General features: G+C 60.0%; 1 protein-coding gene across 2 annotated transcripts in view; it reads left to right on the top strand.

Moving 5' to 3' along the window:
• NFATC1 (nuclear factor of activated T cells 1) overlaps positions 1-11,821 on the top strand; it is a 92,033-nt gene that overhangs the window by 38,172 nt on the left and 42,040 nt on the right. For both annotated transcript variants that reach the window (XM_006913740.2, XM_015590831.2), the window contains exons 7-8: positions 6,867-6,922; positions 10,826-10,958. In XM_006913740.2, coding sequence (XP_006913802.2) covers positions 6,867-6,922; positions 10,826-10,958 — 189 coding nt within the window. The remainder of the gene's footprint in view (positions 1-6,866; positions 6,923-10,825; positions 10,959-11,821) is intronic.

An 11,821-nucleotide genomic window follows, 5' to 3' on the forward strand; every position in this document is an offset into this window, starting at 1 on the left:
GTGGTGCTCAGCAAACGGGCAAGGCCCCGTGATGGCCCCTCTTGTGGATGTCAGCTGGGCTCCCTGGGTCAGCAACGGGCCACCAGGGCCTTGAGAGACGTGTCACGAAGAGAGTGAACAGCCCGTCACACAGGGGAGTCCTGGGGTTTTTCTCGGTCTTGCTGAGTTGTGCAAAAGGCCCAAGAGTTGGAGCAGCCTGTCCCTCGGGACTCAGACGGCACTTCCGAGGGCGGAAGTCCATGTGTGGGGACCAGAAGGGCCTGGTGCAGAACCCCGAAATCCAGGGACCACCGGCTCAGACCCTACAGATGTCCACTTATGAGAAGCAGGACGCTGACTCGCCCTCTGTCTCTGCACTGAAGGCCGCTGCACCTGTCTTCACGTCTGTAAATTAAGGACAGATTTGCGCTCCCAGTGACCCGGAGGGCACTCTCGCATCCAGCATTCGTGAAAACACCACGTAAGCATGTGGACACGAGCAACTCATCTCCAGGACAGGCCCGGCTGGAAGGGGCGAGGGTTTCGCAGGTTTAGCTGCATCGAACGTTACTGAGCTCTCGATGCCGAAGCTGAAAACAGCTGCTTTTCCCAAAGTCACCTGCTCCTCCGGTGCAGCTACTGCACACGGTGAAGGAAGCTTGTGCTGGCTTCTCTTGCCGCATTAAAAATGTCTCCGAAACAGCGGGATTCAGGCAACAATCACTTCATGTACTGGCAGTAGAGTGTGGGCTAGACTCAGCCTGTGGTCATTTGTGTGGCCTTCTGAGCTGGCAAGTCAGCTGGGGACCGGACGGTGGCCTTCCCTCCGAGCTCAGTCTCATGGCCTGCCCCAAGCTCTTCTCGGTGTCCTGCGTGGGGCCAGGCCTTTTTATGGCCTGGACCACAAACGGTGCAACCTGCCACCTGGGGTGCAGTCAGGTCCCAGCCCACCAGTTTTCAGAGGGGGGGGGCACTGAGGTGTAAATGTGGAGGCACAGTTCATTGGGACCTCCAGTGACTGCCCAGCAAAAAACATGGCCAGACTCCATCCCAAAACATGACACAACCGGATCCTAAAGCCAACCAGACCCCTACCCCAGACCCCACAAAGCTGGACCCCAGCCTCAACCCAACCCAGAACACAACTTTTGACAGATGACAGCGGGACCCCGACTTGCCTGTGCCCCCACCCCGGTGGCCCTCCACTCGCCTACTCCGTGTGTCTTTGGGTCTGCACTGGCTCGTCCCTTGCTGTGAGCACTTCCCCGGGCCCTGGCCTGGCAGGCTCCTTGCCCACACTAGTTCTCAGCTTCAGAGGGAGCCCCGGCCAGCCTGTACCCTCGGCCCGTCTGTGCCACGTGGAGTTTATTTGTGTGACGGTACTCACCCATCTCAGAGATGGCGATGCGTCTCTGAGTCGCACTCTGCATAGTCCTTGACTGAAAGAAGGGGGCAGCCGTTACAGTGGTGAAAACGTGGGAAACGTCGCATGCCCGGGAAGGGCTGGTCCAGTCTTCCGGGTTCCTGAAAACAGAGGCCGGGCTCCGGCCCTCAGACGCGGCTTCCAAGCCCGGCCAGAGAGTGGCGTCCAGGCCCAACGGCACACACAGGAGAGGAGCCGTGGTTTCTGCACGGCGCTGCCCCAGGCCCTGGACCTTCGGGGCGGCCAGCTTGTCGGCCTCAGTCAGAATCTCAGCGGGCTCTGCAGAACCCTTGAAATAGAGGGACAGAAGTGACCTGAGTCAGCATGGGGCTCACCAGGCCCGGAGTGAATGGGACACTTTTGTAATTCCATCTTAAAGGTTAAGTGTGAACCTGTTCACAGCACAAGCATCGAGTATGGCGTCCTCACCATGGAACATATGGTCATGAGAGGCAGGCGAGGCCACCATCAGGGATGCGGGGACCTGACGGGCCAGCTCTGGAGTCGGGCGTGGGGTGTGTGTGTCAGGGTGTGTGAGCAGGTGTGTGTCAGGGTGTGCATGTGAGCAGGTGTATGTGAGGACCGCCACCTCTGCTGCCTTAGGAGCCAGTGGCCCTGCAGTCGTGGCTGCACTGTGCAGGCAGTGACACCTGGTGGCCTGGGTGCCCCGCGCCCGACAGCTGGGCACAGCCCACGTGGGTTGGGTTTCGCTGGTTCTAATCAGCCAGCTGGCACTTAACCCCGGAACGATGCAGCAGCAGCTGCCCAGGCCAGCAACCTGCACCTCCTTTCCCGGTCTGGTCCCTGCGTCGTGGCCACACGGGGCCTTGGTTTGTGCCCCCAGCGTACTGGTCTCAGAATTTCTGGGAAATGCCCAGAACCAGGCACCACAAGCTGAGGGCAGCTTGGGCCTGGATGGCATGCCCTGGCAGGGGAAAGGGGCCGCTCCGTGCAGACTTTCCTGGTACTGACGTGGGAAAGGGTAGGACGACATCCGTCCACATGGGCCACTGTCATCACTGCTCCCCCGCATCAGCCTGTCCAGGTGCTGGCCTGTGCTGCCACCAGGCCTAGGGTGGGCTCACGGAGGGCAGGGTTGAGCAGACGCAGTGCCAGCTGGCTACGTGGGCAGTGGGAACAGCTGGCCCCTCAAAGAACTGCACCCTGTGACTGTGCCCAGGATGCGCTGTTCTGCAGGTCTCACTGGTTCCCAGAGAGCAGAAGACAAGCAGGCGGCCAGGCCACTTTATTTCACTTTTTGCTCTCAGTACTGAAAGATGATCCCATGGTTCTAAATGACACTGCGTTCTGAGCGATCTTGGTAAGGGGGCTGCTTAGCCCTCTGGTGGTCTGGGCCCAGGGAGCGCGTGTTCCCTCCAGGCTGCAAGCATGCAGGCTTGGCAAGGCTACAGGGCGGGGATGTGGCTTCAGCCCGCCCAGGGCCTTCGCTCCCTGGGGGCTCCCCGGGGGGTCCCAGGCTGACCCTTGGGCCAGCATTTGAGGGCCCGGAGTGTGGGGGCTCCAAGAGCGAGACAGGGCCTCGCACCCCTCTTCACGTCGGCCGGCACCGAAACCTCCCTGTGGGCAGGACAGCCTGGGTGTCCCTCTGGTTTGCTGCAAACCGCACTGCTCTTGGTCCGGGTTCTGCTCCCGGCAGCTCGCAGAAGGTGGGCCTGGCCCCCCACCCCGGTGAGGGCTGGTCTGTCCCAGACCCGCTGTCGGGGTGCCTGGAGTGCCCCTGGCTTTGGTGGGAAGGGCGTGGGTGTGGGTGCGGCTGGGTGAGGTGGCACCAGGCTCAGCACAGCAGGGGAGCGCCCGGCCTCCGGCTCCTGCTGCCCCCTCACGTTTCGGCGCGTGTGGCACCTTGCGTGCGTCGTAATTCCCCGTGGGCCTCAAGGCGCAGCTGACTCCCAGCCCACCCACTTGCCACTTAGGCTCGGGACGTGGGCTCGTTCAGAGCTGGGCAGCCATCAGCACTAACCCCAGAATTTACCTCACTCCAGAGAGACTTTACCTGTCACCAGCCACCCCGTCCTCCTGTGCTCCGCCCCAGCCAGCAACCTCGGACCACGTCCTGTGCGCGTGGACTGGCCGTCCCAGACGTGGCGGGAGAAGCAGACGGTACTTGCGCGTTTGCCCCGCACAGCGTCTCCAGGGCTCGTCCCTGCGGGGGCCTCTGTCACAGGCCTCTCCTGATGACGCGGTAGCCCCCGCCGTGTGGCGGGGCGGCACACCGTTGCCCGCTCCCGGCAGGGGGACCTCAGGCTGCATCAGCTCGTTGCCCACTTCACGTAGTGCTCCAGTGAGCGAGCATCCAGCTGTCTGCACAGCGCCCCTCCCCTGGGCCTGTGCTCGTCTTGCAGGGCATCCTCGTCCCTCGTGGGAGCGGCCGGCTGGTCCTTGGCAGGCAGGCTGTTTCCTTTCCTCCGGTCTCTTCTGTGCTGCCCAGGCTTGTGCAAGTGGCTGCGGGGTCACTGCCTGAGAGAGGCCTGGTGGCGACGGGGACGGAGGCGTGCGCCCTCGGCCAGCGCCCACACGCACTGTCCATGGGCCGTGGACCCTCCCTGACCCTTGACCAGGCTAGGCCCAGCACAGGGCTCCTGGCGCCTGTCTGCAGGGAGGCGATCACCTGTGCACAGCTCGCTCGGCCCCCCGACGGCAGTGTCACCCTCGGCCACCCAGCTTCAGTGCTCCCCCGGGCGTCCACGTACAGGCCCGACACGGTGGGTGCTCAGAGGCACCTGAGCAAGCGTGACTGAGGGGACGCCCCAGGAGGGGGTGGTGTGTGGCGTGTGCATGGCTGCCAGCCTGTCCCCGGGCCCCCGGGAGTGGGCGCCATGCTCCTTCAGCCCCAGGCGCGCTGTCGTGTCCGTGTGGCCATTCCCATCCTGTCTCTGTGGGAAGCCAGGCCCACAGCCAGAAGAGGCTGCGCCTCCACCCGTGAGCACCGGTCACGGTCCAGGACGGCATGCGAGGACCCGCCGGGCGGGGAGGGAGGGAGGCCTCCTGGCGGGTGTGGCGGGGAAGCCTTTCCAGTGACTCACGCGGCAGGGAATTCCCTGATGACTGGAATATTTTTACTCCTGGGCTTGTGCGCAGCTTCCCACTGAGCGCCCAGCAGGTCCCGATAAGGCTGGGACACAAAGGCCCATTCAGGCCATTTCCCTTCCCAGCCCGGGCTGAGGTTTGCACAACAGCAGCCACCTCCGCCTCGCCAGCCCGCGCCCTGCGGCGGGGGCGGGGCTGAGGCAGTGGGCCGGGCAGCAGCCCTGCCGGGGCCGGGCACAGTATCAACCGTGTCTGTAATTTCCTGCTGGGAATGCAGTCGTTAGCCATCTTCAGGTGCCTCGGTCCCGTCTCGACCACTCACCACTAGACAGACACTGGCCTTGAACGGACCGGCTCGTTCAGGCCCCTGGGAAGAGACAGGAGCACCAAGTGCCTGCCCCTGGGCTGTGGCTCTGCCAGGAGCCCGGCAGGTTCCGCAGTTGCAGGGGCCTACGTCCACCCGGGGCTGCTGAGCGCTGAGCCTGGACAGTGTCTGAGTGTGTCTGCTTGGCTCCCATGAGGCCGCGACTCGAAGAGTCTCCATTTTTGAAAGCTGGGATGGGCGGCCAGGCCTAGCGGCTAGCTCCGTAGGTACACGCATGGGACCGTGTGGCCTGCAGCCCGTAGGGCCGGTGATCGCACAGGGCCCGGCATCCCACAGGCCCCGGGAGGCGGGGGGCGGGGGAACACTCAGCCCTGTGGTGCATTTCTCCCCCGGCTGCTCCACTTGTCCTACAAGGGGGGACCTGCGAATTTCCAAGGGGGGCCAAGTCTGGTATCGGGCCCCTCCCGGGCCTCAGTTTCCTGCCCCCTCTCCCACATGCTCTGATGGGGGGACCGGCACATTCTAGAGAATTCCTAAGCAAAATAGCCGTGGCTATCAGCGTCCATGCCTGGGTAGACGGAGCTGCCTTTGGTTTTGTCCCCAACAGTTCAGATTATAACACCTAAAGTTGATTTTTCTTTGGGGGGGAGACAAACATGGGCTTTGTCATAAGAAAAATTTAGAAGCCATGTTTAAAAGGCAGCAAGACTGTGGGACGCTGAGTTATCTACCGTCCCGAATGAAGTGGGGGGTGGGGCTTGCACAGCGAGGGCTCTGGCGTCCTGTCCCCTGGCCCCACGTCCCGTCCCCTGGCCCCGCGTCCCGGCCCCTTGCGCAGTTAACTGCAGTTCAGGCGGCTCCTCTCGCTCGTGCCCTGAGCTTGCGGGACCCCGGACGTGAGCTGCCTCGGTGGGTCCCAGTGCCTCTGAGTTCTGTTTCCCGCCATTTTTTCCTGGGGGAGACGTGGGCGCGGATCCCTGGGGTGGCTGGTCCCCGTTTGGTCACCAAGCGGCCTCAGTTCTTGCCGGGCCTCCCTCGGCGGGCATCCCGGGAGGCCGGGCTCTCCGTGACTCACACTTCCTCTCTGTCTCCACCCGCCACCCCTGCCTGGCAGGCGCTGTCAGGGGGAGGGGAGATTTTGTCTAGTTAAAGTTTGGGATGTGTAACACACACACATTTCTTCTTTGAAAACAGCAAAAACTGAGTCTGCCGAGTTCTACTCGCTCGTTTGGGGGAAGACAAAGAAGAAAGATGCCTCTGTGGGGGATTCACATCTGCTGACAGAATCCCCCCAAAACCAGGCCGAGCGGTGTGCCTGCCGGCTCGGGGCTTGAGAACGCGGTTTGCAGACGTCCAGAGTGTGGGGCTGGACCCACCCCGAGGGCTGGCCTGAGCAACAGAAGCCCTTTCAGACGCCCCTGCGGAGCCTTTAATTTTTTTTTAACATGCAAACGGCCACTGGGGCAAGGTTAAAAATACTCATGTTTTGCATTTCTGTGTCCTGATGTGGCAAGAACCTTCGTGTTTGCTAGGCAGTTCCTGTGGGACTCTGCCTCCAGCCCGCTCATTGGAATAACTGTGCCCCAGATGAGCAGGGCTTCGCGGGCGAGGGGACCAGGCCCAAAACACCCACTGTGCACACCGCGAGGCTCATGCTGGTGTACGCAGGCCAGGACAGCACGTCCTTCGCCGGGGTTGCCTGCGTCCCTCCTGGGCCCCAGCTCCCTCTGAGACGCCCATTGCCCGGGCGCCCATTGCCCGTGGCTCCCTCTCGCATGGGCATGCAGTCTGTTCCCTGGTGGCGTGGGGCTGGTAACATAGGGCTGAAGAAGGTTCCCGGGCGCCCATTGCCCGTGGCTCCCTCTCGCATGGCCAGGGTCTCGGCTCTGCGAGGTCCCTTGCGCCCAAGTGTGTACGACTCGGCACATCTCCCCACAGACCCTGCGTCTGCTCACCGCTCACACCAGCGTGATTTTCTGCTCTTACAAGTTAACATCTGGGCGGGGCCTCTGCCGGGACCCTGCATGGGACCTTGGGCGGCACGCGGTCAGCCACGAGAGTAACAGGCTTCTCGCTGCCCCTTTCTTCCAGATGGCCACCACATCTGGGAAATGGAGGCGAAGACCGACCGAGACCTGTGCAAGCCGGTAAGTATCTCCTGGACACACAGCCATGACCGCGTGCCGGCCTGTTCTTGGGGCTCCCCAGGCCGGAGCGAGGGTCGCTCCAGAAGCACGTGGCTTCTTGTTTGCCAAAGTGAAACGACTAATAAAAATAGCAGAAAGAGTAACAGAGCAGCAAATAGAAGTGGCAGAAAGCAGGGCCTGAAGCTGGCGCTCTCAGGGAGCAGACGAGGGGACGCAGAGGACACCGGCGTGCCTGCAGCCGCCGCCGCCGAGCTGAGGCCGCCCCCGGGAAAAGCCCCAGACGGTGACGCCTCCCAGCCACATGGCTAGGACATGGGTGCACACTCACGCTCATGGCGCTGGGCTCCTCTGTCACCCTCTAGCTGTCATTGTCACCAGGGTCCCCGCCCAGCCCGCTGCCGCCCAGGTAAACCACTCTGAGCCCCCGAGTGGGTGCCGTACCTGCCCGGGCGTGCGGGGCGGGTGGCTCCACCCGCGTCCTTGGCAGCGACTTCTCCTTGCCTGTCCTCTTCTAAGAACACCCACTGCTTTTGTTCTCGGCGCGGAATGGATGGGACAGCGCCCTAACTGTGCCCCCGGGCTTGCTTCTTCCCCTGCCAGCCGCCGAGGACTGGGGGGCAGGGTGCCTGCCCCGTGGTGTCGCCGGCGCCATGCGCTGGCTCTCAGGCTGGCAGGTGGGCCCCCTGCATGTGCCCTACCTACACTTAGCCTTTCACAGTTTGCTGGTTCTAAGAAACCCTCATTGTTTCTTCAGTCGGTCATTAATGGAGGCTCTTTTGCCTGGAATTATCTGGCCGACCCAGCTTCCTTGCAGCTGGTGGTGCCTTTTGGTGTTTCTCCCCAGCCCTTCACCTGTGATCCGCGTCCTTAGAGTTAAAGTGGTTTCTTGCAGACGACAGATAGCCGTGTCTTCATCCCTGCGACAACCCGCACCGTCTAATCAGTGTGATCAGACCTCGGTGTGCAAAGCGATTGTCAGCCGAGCGGGATTCGCATCTGCCGTCGCTGTGTTCTACTCAGTCCGGGAAAGTCAGCCTCAACCTCGAGGCTGACGTAGACACAGCGCGGCCCGCAGGCGTCCCGAAGAGAGTCCCACTTCTCCAGCTCCGTAGCGCGTCCCTCAGGGTATGTGGGTGGCCCTTTTCCTGCAGGTGCAGCGACACGGGAACTGTAGTTTAGGTCAAGCACCTCACTTTTTTTGGGGGGAGGGGGGTCCCTGTAGGCCAGAGCCTTGGTGGTGGGACTGGGTGCAGCCATCTGGTCACTCTGCCCTGCACCCGGTGGGCCCCAGGTCACCAGCTGCCAGCCGGGCCTGCCGCTCTTCTCTGTGGCTCTGCCAGGGGAGCCATCTCTGACTGTGACTTCACATCCCTCCTCCAAACCCTACTCCATTTGCCAGAAGCCCTTCCAGGTGGTGTCAGGTGGAAAGGGCCCCCCTGGCCCCAGGGTGACCCAGCCCCTGGGAACCTCCCTCGCACACTCACTAGGCTGCCTCTGATCCCCTGGCGCCCTCCTTCCCCCTGAGAAGCCCCGAGGAAGTGCTGCGGCCCCAGGTGGTTCACCTTCCGGACAGGGGACCCCGGCCCAATGGGCCCACAAGCCGCGGAGTCGGCCCGGGGCCTGTCACAGACAGCCGGCAGCAGGACAGAGCCACCTCTGCCTGCCAGGGCCGCTCCCCGTATCCCGGCCCCCAGCGGCACCCGCACCCTTCCCCGCCCCTGGGCCGTCCTCCCACCCTGCTGCGTCTGCACCAGTCACGTCAGAGCCACGCTCTGCGACTCCTGGGTCCCGCGCCACGCAGGCCGCGTCCCGTCTGCTCTCCAGCCACGGCTGTGACTGTCCACTCTCGTCCCCGAACAGGAGGAGGTGGTGGCAGAAGTCACGCCTCTTTTTGGATCAAAATTATTCCTGCCAAGTTTGCAAGTTTAGATTTTTTTTTGTCGTTTAGTTTTCTTTTTGACTTCAAATAGTTGCATATTTTAAAGGAAGCTTAACTGTTAAATGTTTTAAAAGAAACATAACAGTATGTGTGACTAATGATTTAAGTTGACAACTTTATCCTTTTTATCTCTTAAATGAGATTAACTTTTATATTTTTTCTAATTATCAAAAGACTGTCACATTCATTGTAGTAATTTGGAAAATATAACAAAGTATAAAAAACAAACACCCAGTGGCATTTCACCACTTAGATATAACCACATTTGATATATTTCCTTCCAGTCTTTTTCTGTCGTGGCTGTGGGTTAGGGACACGTTACATTGTGTATATGTTTATAAAGGAAATGGGATTGTGCTGTACATAGAGTTTATATGCTTCCGTGAACACTTTAGACAAAGGATTTTCTTAAAGCAAGTCGCATGACATATCGAGCGCCGTTGGGCCCTTTGTTCCTATCGCTGCATTTTCTTTCTTCCCTTGGTTGTGTATTTAAGCACGAGTGCTCTCATGGGGACAGTATTTTGTCACACACTTTGAGTATTTAGAGAGTTGAAACATGTCAGCCTGTGCCCACATCAAAACACAACCTTCCACTCCCTTGGAATTCACGAAAACCTTCCCCACAAAGTCGGACAGGCTGGGAGGGCCACCTGCCCCGCCTGATACGGCGCAGATGCTCCCTCCCAGCCTGTCGCTTCCTCCAAATGAAGTTATTTAAACGACAGAGCTGCGTGGCCTGGAGCAAGCGTGGTCCTAGGGGCTGGCGCCCGCCATGTGCACCCTCCGCACCAGGCTCTGTCCTCAGTTTCTCCTCCTGCAAAAAGAAGGGGGTTGCCCGGAAGCTCTGCTCAATCTTCTGTTCTAAGATCCTTACGATTTCATCATTGACACGGTTCAGACCGTGTTGCTGTTTAATATGGGTATCGAGCCACAGTACTTTAACAAAAGAGTGATATAATGGATTTTCCTCGTATGTTTTCCCTGCTGTTAACTGAAATCATATGACCAAAAAAATTGAAGAAACTTTTTGGGTGTGAAATTCGTCCCCCGCAGAAATCAAGTGCAGCTCTGCCTCCTTGGGTGGTGCTGGTGCGCTGGAGGCTACGTCGCTGACTCGTTTGGGGCCACACAGGCGTGGCCCCGCGTTGGGTGCCAAGGAGGCACTAAGCCCGTGGAGAGCTGGCACCTGAGCGTCCCAACCCTCAGCTCGCTCCTTTCTCCCACAATGCCATGCTCACGGCCACTTGCTTTTATGTCTGTACTTGAAAGACCAGAATGCTATAAAAGTGTTGTCGATTTTTATTTTAAAAGCTGAGGACATAACGACAACACCATAAACAGCCCTGTTCCATCTCGGCCTCGCCCGCCAGCTGCCCGCCACCTCCCGTATCTGCCGAGCGTCCAGCTCTCCATGTTCTAAAATCGAGGGAGTCTGGGAGTCTGTGACTTGGGCTTTGGGGCCATTGTTGTCACAGAACCTGTCCCCAGAGACCTGTCTCCAGGGAGCACCTGCCCTGGGTCTTCGTTATCACTTACCCACACAGGTGCTCCTGGCTCTGCCCACAAGTCAGTGAGTGGGGCCTTTTTAATCTTCAGAGGTCACTGAGCCCCTGCTTCAGGGTGGGCAGAAGCATGGGGGGGGGTCTTCTGAGGACCCCCTGCTGAGTGGCCACTCCACTCTCAGCATCTGCTCTCCTGGCGCCGTCGGAGGCATTTTAGGCGAAGCGCCCCGCCTGCATCCCCTCACGCAGCGTCTCAGACCGCCTCTCAGCCCTGGGCGTGCAGGACGTGAGGGCCCTCTTCCCTGCCAGCCCACGTGGGATCTGCGGGCGGCTTCTGGGCAGCCTGTGCCGTCGAGAGCTATCTGGCCGCACGGTAGCGCTCTGTGAGGGCGGCGTGCAAAGCGCTGCGTGTGTGCAAGGTGCTGACCGTGTCCCGCCTGTCTGCCCCTCTCTCTCTAGAATTCACTCGTGGTCGAGATACCGCCATTCCGCAATCAGAGGATAACCAGCCCCGTCCAAGTCAATTTCTACGTCTGCAATGGGAAGAGGAAGAGAAGCCAGTACCAGCACTTCACCTACCTTCCTGCCAACGGTAACGCTATCTTTCTAACCTTAAGCGCTGCAAATGAACCCGTGGGGTGCTTTTTCTAAAAGACGCAGAAACTGAGCTGCTGTTGCTGCAAACAACATGGTTGCGTTGGACCTTTACGCTGCGTCACTTTCCTGTTAGCAAGACCACGTCAGGTCCTTAAAACAAAGCAAAGCTCCTGACACGTTTGCCTTTATTACTGTGGGGGGCAGGTCAGCGCGTTGGGTGATGACGGATCACCTTGCTGGCCGCCTGCAGAGGTGGAACAGCCCAGGGGCGGGGGACACGCGGCTCCCTCCACAAAGCCGAGTGCTTGCGGCACAGTCTGTGCTCACCTGGGGTGGAAAGCGGCTGATTGTTCTGCAGGCGCCTTTAGCTTTAGACACGAGGCCTTGCTTTAAGCCTAAGGGCTAGTACCCGGTGTGGCCATTCACCAACCGTGCTGGCTTTCGTACCCGCGCTAAGATTCCGCGTGGTGCCCTTGAATAATCGCATCGCCCAGGCACCTTTTCCTCAACCGAGAAGTGTTCTTGTTCGCATTCTCCACCTACGCATTTGGAGGATGGCTTCTCATTGCTTAAAAAATCAGTTTACACTTTCAACTGTTTAGGGTGTTTCCTTAAAGAAAATACCATTTTTCTCTCCCCACCCCCACCCCCACTGGCAGACAGTGAAGGTGCATGGCACAGTGGGTGCTCCCGCCCTCGTGCCGCGGGCCCCGTCACTGCCCTGGCAGCCAGCGTGTGTGTAGAGAGCATAGCATGAGTTGTCCTCCTGGATTCGATTGTGTGTCATGTGAGCTGAGCCGTGCCAGGAATCTTTTCACACTGTAGCCTTTGTTCTAACCACGGGAGCCATGCCATGGG

The sequence above is a fragment of the Pteropus alecto genome, unplaced genomic scaffold (assembly GCF_000325575.1).
Source record: "Pteropus alecto unplaced genomic scaffold, ASM32557v1 scaffold14, whole genome shotgun sequence".
Classification (NCBI taxonomy): Eukaryota; Metazoa; Chordata; class Mammalia; order Chiroptera; family Pteropodidae; genus Pteropus; species Pteropus alecto.